General features: G+C 41.5%; 1 protein-coding gene across 3 annotated transcripts in view; it reads left to right on the forward strand.

Annotated features, from left to right (window-relative positions):
- The window catches only part of LOC126392085 (protein diaphanous homolog 3-like), a 244,843-nt gene extending 233,282 nt beyond the window's left edge, over window positions 1–11,561 (forward strand). For 2 of the 3 annotated variants that reach the window (XM_050047664.1, XM_050048467.1), the window contains one exon: window positions 9,934–11,560. In XM_050047664.1, coding sequence (XP_049903621.1) covers window positions 9,934–10,304 — 371 coding nt within the window. In that variant the 3' untranslated portion in view covers window positions 10,305–11,560. Of the gene's footprint in view, window positions 1–9,933 lie in introns of all 3 variants that reach the window. The other variant, XM_050049310.1, reaches the window with a different exon arrangement.
- The last annotated feature ends 4,236 nt before the right edge of the window (window positions 11,562–15,797 follow it).

Consider the following 15,797-nt stretch of genomic DNA (forward strand, 5'->3'; position numbering starts at 1 on the left):
CGTTGGCAAACATCGTGCATTACCACCACCAACTGGATAGAGTGAATCGGGAAATGCACGAGTGGAATGCCAGATCAACACGGACCTTCAATTAGGGGTGGGCGATATGGCCCTAAAATAATATCACGAAATTTCTGGGTATTTTTGCGATAACGACGTTCTTGATGAAACAACAAATTAATTAAAAAATATATTATTAATTTAAGAAAATAGAATTGCAATAAAATAAGTGATATAGTTTACAGTTTGCCTTCAAATATTCAGTAAAAACTAAACAAAAATGATCTCTCATTGCTTTAGTTTGTAAACAACAGTAACTCAGAGTGAGATTCAGATTCTGTATACAGTAGCGTATTAATACACATTTAAACAGTTCCAAAATACAAAAAACAAAATGTACCCCGGGATCTATATATACAAAACAACAGGTGATTTCCTTCTCTTTTAGCAAAATCGAAAACAATTGAGTTGTTTTTTTTCCACCTGGACCTTTATGCTCTGCCATTTCTCCTCTAATCATCACGCTGTAACCTGAGACAGGCTGTTATGATACCAGAACTATCGCACATTCAAGTATATGTAGTTTTTGTCAAGCTGTGAGCATCACATAGGTTTACACTACCAAAGGTTTAATCACTTGACTAAACCAACTCCTGTGTGCGCACGGCAAGAGAGGAGAAGGAGGGACTCTGTGCTGCTGCCAGAGGAGCTGCTGAATGAGTTCCCTCTGAGCGGTAACTCACTAAAAGAGTCTGAGGAGTCCGGGGCTGTTCATAAAACATTCAGGACGCCACAGTTTATTCCACACTACTGAAGCTGCTCCTCTTTATTTTTTGGAACCACTGCCGAGTCTGTAATAATTTCCCTTTCAGCCATGCTTGTTGTTGCGGTGGGTAACAGTATGACATCAATATGTCAACAAGTTGAAATATCATGAGTATTACAATATGAATTTTTCACATCATATTAAAATTATACCGGTATTATCGTGAACAAGATGATATGGCACACCCCTACCTTCAGTTATAGTATGAATGGAACTGCATGTGCGTCCAACTGACCAGCTGTCTGCGCACGTGGAATGTAAAAAAGTATGTCCAAGTTCGTTTGATTTTTAACTCAGAGCTTTTACACTTGCTTTAACAGCCTACATCTATATCCCAAATATTATCAAACAAAAAAAAAGTATGTGTGCTAGTGTAAGCTCTCTCAAAAAAAGCACCAGAGCAGCATCATTTTCTGCAAATAAGCTTTATAAGTGAACTGTGTTTAAGTGGTGGTTGTGAGGGGCCAACACTGTTCTTGTTTCGCACTGATCATCACTATCACTTAATCAAAGTATGTGCTTCTGGCAGCCTTGATAAGATGTAGTGCTTGCCCTCAGGGCTGCAACTAATGATTATTTTCATTATCAATTAATCTGTTGATTGTTATTAATCTAATAATCCTGCAAGGAGCCCAATGAGAATTCATCAAGTTGTTTATTTCCAACCAAGTCCAAAACCCAAGTATAATCAATTTAGAATGATTAAAGGAGGAGTAAAACCTCGCCATCTTGATATTTGGCTTTTGTGCTTGATTAATGACTTAAAATGATTACTAAAATAGATGTTGCTTTATTAAAAAAGATTTTATCCACTGATCAATTAATGGGTTCAGCATAATTTGTTCCCAACCCCCACATCCAGCTGTTAGCTTAACCAAAACCCTCCAAAGTAAATGCCATTTGGAGGCAGATCTTGTTGTGGTAGAATTAATACATACAATAGCAGACAAAAAAAAAATCCATCATGAATACACTGTGGCACACATCCTCCTAAAAGGCTTCCAAATGATGTTGCTTTTCCACTAACACTCTGATCTATTCTTCTGTATTTCAACAAAGATATTTGGGGTTGTTAAATATGGGAGAGGAGAGATGGCGGTGGGGGAGGGGGGGAGTCAAATCACAGCTCAACAAAGAAAAAACACTTTGATATGCATTAGAGCAGGGCAGGCTTCAGTTACCTATAACAGTGCTGGTTTTCACATTACCCACAGGGATTGTTATAGTGCTCTTTCAACAACCCATCCCCACACCTCCTCTTATTCTCTCTTCCTATGTCTCCTTTCTGCTCCCTCTCTTTTTCATACTCTATTTTAGTCTGGTCCAAATCACAATCATTGCCTCTAAATCATGCCTTTGTCTTGAGGCTTTTGTATTCTGCCCATCTTCTCATCATTCTCCCTCATCATCCCATTTCTTCCACTGTTGTCCTCCTTCCACTCTCCTTTCATTGCTTGTTGCCTCTCCCCATTTTTAATCCTGTCTGCTGTTTTTCTATGTGACAGAGAAGCTAAACAGACCGCTCTACACACACACACACACACACACACACACACACACACACACACAGTTAACTACGACGAACAAGCAAGGGACAGACCTTGTGTTGCCAGGTAATGATCTTTAATTATAGCCGGCCTAATGCACACAGGCAGGCTAACAAGCTGTCTGCGAGCTTTTACCTTTTACAAGGCTCACTGGGGGACATTGGAGCATCACACACATTTATGACACCATACATTTTCAACTCTTAAATGTTGCTGTCCTCTGCGCGTCTCCTCTTTGTATGTACAAACACATTAAATCATAGTTTTCCACTGCGCAGCACACACAGTCTCACGCTCACACACACAAAATAATGAGGTTGTTTTGCATCTGTTGTCTGACCTCAGTGGCGATGTACAGACGTCCATTAGAGGAGAGAAAGTTGTGAGTTGCAGCCCAACTTCCATGTTAAAATCGGACTGAAGACCAGACTCTTGAACCTTGTTTCCAGCAAGCAGGCTGATTTAAGGCCCCCCTTTACACCTGGCATCAACATGCATTTTTTGCGATCGATTGCAATCGGATAGTGCTTGACCACATACATTTATACCTGGTATTAATATGTGTCTCTGGTGTCCACATCCAGATCCGTCATATTCTATGCGCCGCAATAACAACAAGAACAAGATGTTAGTCGCCCATGAAGTCACGTTATTGTTAGGGATGGGTCACGATTTTCGAATTTCAAATAGTCGTTTTATTTTTGAAAAATCGATTTTTTAATGCGACTATTACTATTCGCCGTCTTATTCCCCCCCTTTATTTGACATGCAATTCAGCTCCTAACCGCACGAGGGCAGTATAGGATTGCTACCGTGGTGTGAGATGGGCTACCAGCTAGTTTGATGCTCTTCTACAAACAGGAGAAACATGCAGAGACTACTACAGTCATCAGAAAGTTCTGTGTAGAACAACTTCGACAAAATAAACGAAAATTATTCGAATTATTCGAGAAATTGTCGAATAGTTGCCATGATTTTCGAATAGTGTTTTTGCTTGTGCTGCCCATCCCTAGTTATTGTATGGACACTTTTGTCAGACCAAATGGAGAGCAGACACTTTGTCTCACCGTGACTCCCTCCTCGGCAATCATCCGTGTTTTCTTTTTCTTGGCAGTTGCTACCTGGTGAGTGTTGTCTTCTTCTTCCTTCTTCCTGTGTCCAGTTGGCGCACTTCGCTTACGTATTTTCGCCCCCGGGAGTTGTTGCATGTGGATTGGAGGATTGGTGGATTGTGCATTTGCATTTACACTTGTGTTCGATGTGGTCACAATGCGTCCCTGATCACCTTCAGAAGTGGTTTGGCAGATCGGATAACAATCCGTCCCCAAAGCGTTTCAAGTACTTTAATGTCGTCAAGAGCAATCCGATTGCAATCTGGTCACAAAAAACGCATGTTAATGCAAGGTGTAAAGGGGGTATCATGCATTTCAGTCCGTTACACATTAGAAGGGTTACTTTTGCGTTGCTGTTGTCAAAAGTTGTGGATGGTACCAACAGACCCTTTCTGCTCCATCCTGCTTTTTCGTGATAAAATGGTACCTTGCACACTAATCGAATGCTAAAAGGTGGAGCTAGAAACACTGCAATCCATTGATTAGTCACGAGAGAGTCTTCACTCTTGCTCCACAAGTGCTCAATGCACAAACGTGCAATTTCTGAATATCCTGCTGATTGCACCAGAGATTGTAAACCAATCTGTTCTTTTCTGTACAAAAGGTATTGGTGTGAAACCTCGTTCTGTGGACAATCAATGAGGTGCAGACAGATATCTGCATCACCAGTGTAAAGGCAATACAGCCAGAGCTGGATGCATGGAGCAGTGAGAAACAACAACCGTGCCTGCATATATGAGTACTGTGTGCGTTGGAAATGTATCAGATTTGGTGGGAACGGGGCTTTAAAACGATCATGCTTGTCACCAATAGCTGATAGTTTTTCAAGCTTCTCAGATATGAAGATTTTCTGCCTCAATCTGTCTTATGTTATAGTACATTAGATATATTTTTGTTCTCTTATTGGACAAAAATCAGCAATGTGAAGGCATCAGCTACAGCCCTGGAAACTTCTGCAAGGCATTTGTCTTTCTTTTCTGACGTTTTATAGGCTAAAGGATTAATCTGAACAAATAATCGTTAGTTAAACCAATAATTAAAGCAATCATTAATTGCATCCCTAGTTTAAAATCATCGTCGTCAGACAGAACATGCCGCAAACTGCCAAGCCAGCGTGCTGTGTTGTGATTTATGGCGGGTAGAGAAACACGCGTTTGATCTCGCTAACTTCAACTTGTTGTGTCAGTCACTCCACAGAGAGAAAAAGTCACTTCACTGTCTGTATTTCTGCGAGTCTGCATGACTACTCTTCTTCTTAAAGTGATCAAATACTGCAAACTTCATAAGAGTGGAGGGAAGGGGGAGGGAGCGAGAGATGAGAGGAAAGGCTCATCTGCATCTGTATTAGAAGTGGCAAATGCAAATGGACCAAATGATCTGACAAGAGGAAAATGTGAATTCCTCTCCGCTGCTATTTGCAGATAGAAAAAAAGAAAAGAAACACTGCGTATTGGACAGGGCCTTTTACATTCCTATAAAATGCCACCCTACCAGACATTTAATAAACCACCATGGTTCCATCTTGAAATTCCTGATGATGTATCCAAACCGTTCAGAGCAGCGATTAGTCTGTTTTGTTTGAGATTTTACTTGTCTCATGCGGCAACAGAAACAGTGTCAGTAGCTGGTTAAAAGGCTGTGGGCTGTGAGACTTACAGTTTAAAGACACATTTTGCAGCAAAGCTGAGAGCAAGCAGAGACACAATAAGCACAGTCTGCCAACTCTTTTATCATTGTTTTTTCAAGTGTTTTTTCTTCTCCATTCTGCCTTCCAGCAAAGTTAAGGACGGCAGCAGACTGAGGACTATGATAGACTGGTAGTTTACCAGCATCACAATGTGTTCGTGTTTTACAGACATACAGAAAATACCAATCTCCGGGCTTTTCTCATGTGTTGACTGTTTTTTCTCCGATCTCTTAACAGCTCCTCATGTAGATGATTTCATTGTCACTACAATGGTGGCAGGCGGTGTAGCTTTAACAGTCAGGGAAAGGAAAAGACAGGCACAGCACTGCTGCAGTCCACACTTCATTTTCCGTCTCTCTGCTGAGGCTCCCTGCCTACTAACTTCTCCAAACTTCAAGAGAGCAGAAAAGGAGGGAGGAGGAGGAGGAGAGATGAGTAAAAGCTCATTTGCATCAGTTGAAGCAGCAAATATATAAATGGAGCAAATGATCTTACACGGGGAAATGTGAACTCCTTTTTGCTGCTGTTTGCAGATGGAATAAAGGAATACCTCTCACACTCCTCTAATATTGGACAGGGAATGTTTTCCAATGAACTGCTATTACAGTGAGGTGTGAAGTTTAACTGCTAGGTATAAGGAACTCAATTCAAGAGTGCAAGATGTCGCTATATCAATACACAGATCAAAAAAGTTTAAAATTGATCAGGTTATATTAGTAGTGGGGGAAAAAGTCAGAATCTACTGTGTGTTATACACTGACAGAAAACTTGACAAAAGAGATGCAGCATGCAAAACATGCAACAACTCCTTAAAACCTTTTACGCTGACATCGCCAACGTACTCCTTTAAAAAAACACAGCAGGCAACAAGAACTGTCACAGCTGTCGGAATCATTGCCTCCAGAAGCAGTCAACCCGAGGCAAACTTAACAACAATGCTAAAAATACCAACTAACCCTACTTGCCCCTAACTCCTCCTGGTCAAAGGCAATAACTGAAGCAATAAGCTGTTTTATTTACAAGGACATGCACCCATTTGCTGTTGTTCAAAATGCTAGATTTAGATGGATGACAATGACCCTGAAATTGAGGTAAACAATACCCAGTTGCCAAGTCCTAAGTGAAAAATGCATCCCTCTGGGAACTGTCCAAAATGTTGCCCTTTTTGTCACTACTTATTGTTGAAGGAGAACGCAACCAGTTTTATACATCAGAGTCTATTCGTGGGTCAAGGGGAGCAGTGCTGCGTTATGTGAAAAATGTTTAAAGCCCATTGTGGATGCAGAAGGAGCTGTGTGAAATCTGATAAGCAAAGAACATTGACTGGAAAAAAAAAAAAAAGGATTTTTACGACTCTGACATCACCCATTGGCCTCCTGTTTTGAAGCCGCACACTATTTTGGCTGTTGCCATCTTGGATTTTGGAGCCAGGAGTGAACATAGTTGGACAAGAGGCTGGAGCTGTGGAGGAGCGAGGGGTGGATCTGACTGAGAGTTCAAGGTCAGTATCAGCAGACAGCCTGTCACTCAGAGCGTCCCCACCCTAATCATGTGTAAGTTTGAGCCGTAATGAAATGTAATGGAAAAATTCAACCCCCTGAAAGGAAAAAATAGCTATAGAAACTACTACCATTTTTGTACCAGGCTGTTTCTAACTCCACACACCCATTATTTTTTTTATTATTATCATTATTATTATCATTATTATTATTATTATCATTATTATTATTATTATTATTATTATTTTCATTTTATTATTATTATTATTATTATTTTCATTTTATTATACTTATTTATTTATTTTTAATCTTTTTTTATTATTATTATTTTTTTCTTTTTATTCATCACCAAGGCTGCAAAATGAACCCAATGCAGAAGTGCCAAAAAACGCAATTCATTGAATGGCTACTTGAGGCTGACTCTGGAAGCGAGTCAATCCCCATTGTCAAAATGCCCAACTTTACAGCAGAAATAAACATACAACAGCCAGGTACAAAAAACTGTTTTGGTTTCTAAAGCTAATTTAGACATTCATGACAACAGTACAGGGATTGAATTTTTATATAACTAACCTGTTTACATTTTATTAAGGCTTAAGGTTATGCATAACTAAGAGCGGGCCACTTTGAGAGACAGGCTGTCTGCCAATAGTGTCCTCACCTTCTTTGTCAGATGCACCCCTCGCTCCTCCACAGCTCCACCCTCTCATCCAAATATGGTCACTCCTGGCTCCAAAAACACAACATGGCGGTGGTCGACAATGCCAAACTCTAGGCTTCAAAACCAGTGGGTTACGTCATGGTAGCTGCGTCCATTATTTTGTCTGTGCTCTGTACTTGAAATAAAAAGTGACATAAATGTTTTTAATTAAGTTATTGCCAGTCATAATTTAAAAAACTTACATCGATTTACAACTAAAAATCAATTTTAAGCCTGTTTGAAAAGCACTAACTCTAAGTGTATTTGATTTCTACATCAGATTACTTATCACATATCTAAATCTGTACCAAACTGCCTGAGAGAGATAAATGCACAGCCCCGCCATCACAGTGTGTGTTCAATAAAAGACAAGGGTTTTAGTCTTTTGAATCCCACTTGACTCGTCCTCCTATAAAACCAGTGTCAGCTGTTGGTAAAAGTAGTAAGACCTGTGAGATGAGACATGTTTTACATCTCTCAGACGCATTTTACAGCTTAGATGAAGGCATACGTTGAGAAGCTAGCCGGGCTTCAAAGGAAGGGGCAGCTAGGTGTCACAGGCGGGCAAAGTAAGAAGAAACTGAACTTGCTGGCACTTTGATCATGCTCTCCACTAAAGGCCAGGGCCCTGTTAGGAAGAAAAGAAATGCACTTTTGGATAAGAGGTCTGATTGAAGTGTGTGGGGGGGGGGGTTATCTCTTTTTGAAGTGTAAATTTATATGTATTGATACAGCGCTTTGCATTTTCTTACCAGTAAGTGTTTTTCATATAAAATGACTAAGTGTCCTCGCAGAGCGGAAAATAAAGTGTAATTCATGGTAATAAATGCTAAAATAAATATGATGCTGATGTTTGAATTTTGACAAAAAGTGATGTCTGATAATACCCGCTAGCATGATCTCTTTTTTTCTCTCCGAGAAGACAGGAATGGCATCGGTTTAAAATTTCAACACAAGTGTAAACAAGATATTAAAATGCAAATTGCTGATACCACAATAGATAATTTTCTCAACATCAGAACCTTTAAGTGTGTTATTTGTAAAGGAAATGTGTGTCTGTGGGGCATCGCCCTGTTCGAGCACGAACAAACAGGCACGGGGGGTAGATGACATGTTTTGAGAGGGAGGAGAGGAACGGGACGGGATCAGGGAGCGTGGAGCACGATGATCGACAGTGGGGAGTAATTGTCATCGTTTTAAAGAAAAACAGAGACTGCAACAACGGGAGGAGAGAGCGCAAAAGGGTGAGATAATGAGAGGGGACTTGGATTTTCAGCTGTGGTAAATGTTCAGTCACAGCAACAAGGCAACACACTCCACTCATTTCATCTTTTTAAAATCCCCCACCGCCTCTTGTTTGCCTAACGAGTTTTTGTGCGAACGTGTGTGTGGGCGTGTGTGTGTGTGTGTTCTTCGTTGGATTTCTTTGCTTAATTTCGCAGTCGGTTCTTTCTTGTCTGCTCTCTTTCCTCCCTTTATCCTTATTTATTTGTCAGAGGTTGTGTTCAGGGACGTTCCTTGTCATTCGTCAGCGCGGCCTATAAAACACACTGTCATGACTGACTGGCCACGCTCCAAACTCATTACCGATTGGCTGACAGAGCGGGTCGCTCTGTTCTGCTCTGCTGTGTTTGACTCCTGTTTGCCAGACATTTCAGGCTCAGGAAACTTTAAATGCGGTGGTGTCTTTCCTCGCGCCACTCCTCTCAGCCTCACGCTCAAGGTCACATGAATATGGATTTACCCTCTCCTTCCAGCACACACATACTGATGATGAAGTCTAAGATCTACTCAGAGGGATTATAATTCAGAACGTAGGTCTGATCTGGGCCGTCACTCTGTTCCACTGTCTGTCTGGGGGTGTGTTTTAAGTCGGGAACCAGAAGGGAGGGCAGCAGGCTGAGAGAAGAGAACAGAGGGGAGGGGGAGGTAAGAGAAATAAGAAAGATGAAGCGGACTACTGTAGGAGCAGAGAGCCAAGATGAAGAGCGGAGGAAGGAGAATGGATGATGATGGTGGAATCAGGGGAGGTGGAGCCGGGTGAGGGTGTCATGTAAGAGAAAAGGGAAAGAGACTGGGAGATTGGAAAAGGGCGACGCACAGTGTTATTGAGTTTCTGTTGTGGTTGATCGGCCATATCCATTTCATCATATTGAGCTAGCTGCATGCCACAGTCTGCTGCAGAAAATTTGTCCTCATCAGTGTTTGTATGCACGCTGTACGCTTCCACGGTGTGTGTTTATGTGTGTATCCATCCAGACGAACAGTGTGCACAGTGAGCTCATGTGTGTATGTACCTTTGCTTTATTGTGCATGTGCTGACTCAAGTGCTTCCTCATTATTTACGAATGTTTTCTGTTTTTCCATTATTTTGTGTATGACTAACAATACATTTGATATGTTCCCTCGCTTGCTTTTTTAACCTTTCTCCTCTTTCCTTGTTTGTTATTTAATTTGTAATCTGATTAACCCCTCGCTTCCATTCCTTCCACCTCTCCTGGCTCTCCTCCCTCATGCCCACAGTTGTGCTCACTGCTTTGTCTCTCTGTTTTTCACTCACAGAAAACAACAAGGCACCTTTACAAAGGTCTCGCTCTCGGCAGAATATAAATTTAGGTTCAGCGGTGGTGAAAGCTCCCCCTGCCAAGGAGGCCCATAACGAGTCTGAGGGCCATCCATCCGCTGCCCGGGCCAAGGCTGCTGCGTGTTCCGAGTCGGGCCGCAGGTACAGGAACACCCCGGGTCACAGCCACTGGCAGGACAGAGAAAGGGTGGTGGAGAGAGAGACGGTTAAATCAACCGGGAGAGAGATGGAGGTTAAAGCAGAGCCTCTGGCCTCCCAGCCGTCCTCCACTGGAGCTGCGGTCAGCAGCTGCAGCGCCAACGGAGAGTCCGATGTAGAGGCTCTCCTGGCCAAACTCAGGGCCTTGTGAGGTTTGTTTTCACATTATCTCTGAAATGACATATATAGCCGACAGTATGTTTGTACCCACACATATTAACACGCTCTGAATGTGACCAAAAAGATTTTGCTTCAACATAAACAAGCAGGAATGTAGGTAATGAGACAAAGTCGTGATAGATATATAGCAAGGCAATTAAATTATAACCAAAGCTTTGTAGAAAATACATTTGAATAAACCTTATAAATCAGAGGACTATGCTTTTAACACTCAATGGTGCAGATATCGTCTTTTTCTAAAGGAAAATCCAGGCAGGTAGAGCGCAGATAATTCACACTTGATCCCACAGTATGTCCTCAAAGGATAATATATTTACAAAAGTTGTGATTCAATGGAAACACTTAAGCACAGCAGTGTCATGAATAAGTGTTCAAAAGTGAAAATACAGCCCAAACAGAGTGAACAGTCTCTACCTGATCCTGAGAAGTGCACTGCCAAAAGTGTTTGGCTTTCCTAACAGTGGAATATCACATAGCTTTTCCTCAGATGCAGCGTAGTGAAGCACTTTCTTTATAATCCAGAACTATGCAAAGTTAAATAAAAGTTATATCATATTTCTTTTCACATTAGCGTTTCCTATAATTGCTTCTACTGTAGCATTTATTTTACATCTTTATCAAATTATGCTGTCCTCCTTCTATTTTAGTTTTTAATTACACATCAGTTATTTTCACATACATGTTACATTTTAAAGACTTTACGCTTCCATCTGCGTTCATTACTTTCGGTACTTAATTATTTTCTATGTTTTTCTTTCTTTTTGTCGTCTGTGAGTCTTTTTCATTCCTGTTTTTTATATCCAAATGATGAAATTGTTTGTATTTTCTAAATAAATGTTATATGCATTATATAAAACTATAGAAAGGATCAGTAAGTACGAGTTATGCCATATAGTTATACATTCACAGGTTATAAAAGTAATTAGATGTCATTTGACAAGTTGAGTTTGGCTGTACTAGGCTGCTTTGTCTCTCTGTCATTGCTAGTGGGAACATTTATACACAGTGAGAACAAGTGTCTGAGGGTGTTGTCATAAAAGAGGTTCATCTAGCCACAAGTTATCCAGAACTCATGCTGCTTTTCTTCTACATTCCCACCTGAATTACTCATATCTTAAGCGTATTTGTTGTACCTTTATTTGCTCACTTTTATAGACCCATTTACAATAAAATGAAGCCAAAAAAATGTCTTGTTTTCTTCTTCCTGCATCACAAAAGTTTCAAACGTGTGACTGGAATTAATCAATGTTTGTGTGGCTGTTTGTATTTATTCATATTCTTTGTTTTGTTCTCAGTGTTGCGTATAATTATTGTACTTTATCACTTACAAAGGTAGTAAGCAGAAACACGGCTCACATCCTCGCTACAGCCGTCCTAAAATATTTGCATTGATCGAGTGTACGACTTGATTAGCAGTAAATAGGACTTCAGTATTCAGCTTTCTGTTCAGTTGTTGATGGATCTATAAAGAGAACTGGATACAGCGTTGGAAGCCTGGCTCTGTTTAACTCTAGGAAAGTTGCTTAGTGGCACGTGAAGCCAATAACGCTCGATTTCCACAGTATGAAGTAACCCGGATCTTCCACATCATGGGGCCCATAGAGAAAGCCCACTGGAGACTTGAACTGCAGAGCTGCTAACTTCTAGTTAAGTCCACTGCTAACTTGGATATGGGTAAAAGTGATTTAATTGTGCTGCTGTTCTTGACTTTTTAAATTTTATCAGACCGAGTGGATCAAATCCTAACAGTAAAACGAGTGAGTTCCCAGCAACTGTAACCTTCAAAATGATTTACAGCTACAATGTAAGTCTATGGAAAAAGGTATTTTGGGCCCCACGGCACCACGTGACGGACCTGAACATTCCACGTTTGGCTATTGTTTAAAATTTGTTTCAAAGCCTGTTGTATATGCTTGTAATTGTAATAAGGACATTTTTGGAATTAGTCGCACCACTTGCCAGCTGAAAAGGCTAAAAACCAACACTTTGTCTCGTGTCATCTTTGCTGTCAATCAGTACAGGCCAGAAGGGCTCAGATCTGTGCCCAAATTCTTCCAAGTGAATATTTCCTCTTGCAAGTATTAGCAATACTTTCTTCACCTCATGTACTGTTGCTTTCTGCATCTGCTTGGCTGTGAGGTTCAGTGAGATGTCAATTTCATCACCTGCTAATGTCCATGAGTGGTCTGCACCGACATTCCCTGTGCAAACCAAAATTTAAAACCACGGATATACGGGACAACAAATGTGTGAACATGTGTGCCTGTGCAGGCACCCTCTGCAGTACAGGACCATGTCCCTATCTGTTTCTCTGGATTATATCCATTGCTTGTGTAAGACGATGTGCTGCTATGAGAGAACTGCAGGTGTGACATGTATTTTTTTAGATGAGCACGAACCTGTGAATTACCTTTTTTATGTTGCTCTACAGGTTGATAATTAGGCTCTTTGAAAATGTTGTATCTTGTTTTAACACAAGCTGCAACCACTGGGCTTGAAAAATGAAGCCAATGTGGAAGTGCCAAACCTGCAGTTCTTTAAATGGCCACTTGAGGCTCACTCCTCAGAGTCAGTCCCCAAAGACCACCATGTTAAAATGCCCAACTTTACAGCAGAAATAAACATGTTTACAGCCTGGTACAAAAAAAAAAAAACGGTTTTGGTCTCTACAGCTAATTTCAACATTCACAACAACTGTATGGGTGGTTGGCGGCACGGTGACGCAGAGGTTAGCAAGAGGGTTACCAGCTCAAATTCCAGGCTAGGGGAGCCTTTCCGTGTGGAGCCTGCATGCTTTCCCCGTGTCAGCGTAGGTTTTCTCTGGGTACTCGGGTTTCTTCCCCAGGTTACGTTAACTGGTGACTCCAAATTGGCCGTGGGTGTGAATGTGAGCATGAATGGATGTCTGTCTCTATGGCCTTGTTCAGATTACCACTCCAAATCAGATTTTTTTCATATCCAGATTGTATCTAGCTTGATTTTCCGACAGTCTGGACAGCGAAAAAACACAGGAGATCTGATTTTTCTAAATCTGATTCAAACCACATACGGAGGTGGTTTCAAATGCGTTTCCGATCAGATTTTTAAAGATCCATTTCAATCTGAACGTCTCGGTCGCTCAAATAGGATTTCCAAGTGTCTTCTGCGTCACTCGCAGCGTGACACGAACAACAACAACAGCGACTTAGATCTGGGGAGATGCTTGTTGCCTAACGACACCTGTGGTGTTACAAGTGGAAGAAATAGTCAAGCCACGGGTTAAAAGCATGGAGGAAAACAAGAAACCGTGGACGGACTAGGAGATAAAGTGCCTGATAACTATCTGGGGGGATTCGTGAGTTCAGAAAAAATTCAAAGGTACATACAGAAATAAAGCCATATATCAGGACATGGCCCGCGGGATGGAGGATTTTGGGTTTTGTAGAACGTGGCTTCAATGCCAACGGAACACAAGCTGCCCAGCCTACGAGTATCTTGACGAAATTCTTCGTGACAAGCCCAGTGTGGATCCTAAATTTGTTCTGGACAGTGCAGCAGAGGAAGACCGCAACATTCAGGAAAGCAACGGTCAGGAAGATGAGGAAGAAAGGCTGGATACTCCTGGGACTGGTAAGTTCATAATACTAACATGACTTTTCTTAACAGATTTAAAAACAAACAAGCAAAAAAAACATTTGCAATGTTGAGTAGTAAAAGTAAAAATCCAGCAGAATTTCTGTCATGACGTAGGCCTATAATGCCATGATGGAAAAAAGAGCTGGACTGAAGTTTTGATTTCACTCATTGATGACTCCACTAATCGCTCCACTACCATTCCAGCGGTGATGGCAGCACAAAAGGCGGCACAACTTAGCAGTATCCTCCATTTCTGTCGCTTCCTTGCAATTAGGAGAAAGTTTGCGCCGCGAGTCCACATAACCGCTTGGGACAGAAACACGCACAGTTTGCTGTTACCATTGTTTGTTTTTCCTGGGCGTAGCATGTTACCATGGAAATCAGTGTGGACAAGACTGCCAATATGGACACATGCAGATCAGATCTGTAATGCGAACAGTCAGTCAGTAAGATCAGATTCTGATCAGCAAAAAAATGGGATTTGGGCTGCAGTCTGAACAAGGCTTAAGTGTCAGCCCTGTGATAGTCTGGGGACCTGTCCAGGGTGTACCCCGCTTCTCGCCCAATGTCAGCTGGAATAGGCTGCAGCCCCCCTGAGACCCCTAACAGGATAAGCGGTTACAGAAAATGAGTGAATGTACGGGGGATGAATTTTTATATAACTCGGCCATTTACATTTTATTATTAAGGCTTAAAGCCACGCATTTTTAAGGGTGTAAGTGCTTTGAGTGACAGGCTGTCTGAGGCGTCACCTCCAGGTCTCACATCCACCCTGCACTCTTCAGTAGCTCCACCCTCTCGTCCAAACATGATCGTTTCTGGCCATAGAGGCGACAGTGTGTGATGTCCTTGTAGAGGTTCTTTTGTTTTTTAGAGCATCATTTGCCATATTGAGCTTTATGAATGAATTTGCTTATAAAACTTTACAGTTCATAATCATGTGTACACATAACAAAAATCCAAATTTATTGTGGTTTGGGTGCATCTGCATTGTTAAATCATCCAAATAAAAGGCACACCTGACTCAAAGCCTGCGAAAAGCACGTGTGAGCATTTATCACTCGCTTTTATTAATTAAACAAAACACTGCTGAACACGCTCCTTTAAAACAACTCAGTTGTGCACAAACACACAGCAGATAAGGTCCCGTATAATGTGGACACACTGTAGACAGAGTTGAGCGTTACAGTGAGGGAGAGATCTGACGACCAGTTAACCCACTATCTGACAAGGTCTGCTTGCCGTAGCCTGTCAGCTGGTGAATATCTTCACCACTGGGAGCGACACAACTGTCTCCATCTGGAGCGCAGCCAGAGACAAACACCTCCCCGGTGATGCACTCAGCGGTTTGGGAGAGCGAATCAGTTGTTGTTGCTCCTCCAGTGGCCTTGACTCAGCTTTCGCCGGCTGCCATGTGCTTTTTACTGAACAGTTTACAATCGAACTGCTTTTCTTTTTAAGGTGTTTCATGGTTCTTTGCGAGGGGACCAGTCACCTTCTTCAATACGTCAGCTTTTTGTAAAAAAAAACTGATGCCTCTGCTTCAGAGGAGAGTTCATTTGTTTGTTTTTTCTTTCTCTTTCCAATGCCACGGAGAATTATCTCCATTTCTGTGTCGCTGAAGTTCCCTTTTTTTTCCTCCCAAATGTTATTTTGATCTGGGAGATTACATGTGTGGGTGTTCTCCTTTGCCTAACATAGTGTTTCTGAGGATGTGCCATGGTATTAGTACAAGTTAATTAACGTGCTGTAAACATGCTTCTGTTTTACAAGCAGGTTTTTAACAGTACACCAAAATCAGAATGAATGAATAAAGCATTTAATCTCTTACATGTCTGCAGAAATGTGC

This window comes from Epinephelus moara, chromosome 1 (genome assembly GCF_006386435.1).
Source record: "Epinephelus moara isolate mb chromosome 1, YSFRI_EMoa_1.0, whole genome shotgun sequence".
Taxonomy (NCBI): Eukaryota; Metazoa; Chordata; class Actinopteri; order Perciformes; family Serranidae; genus Epinephelus; species Epinephelus moara.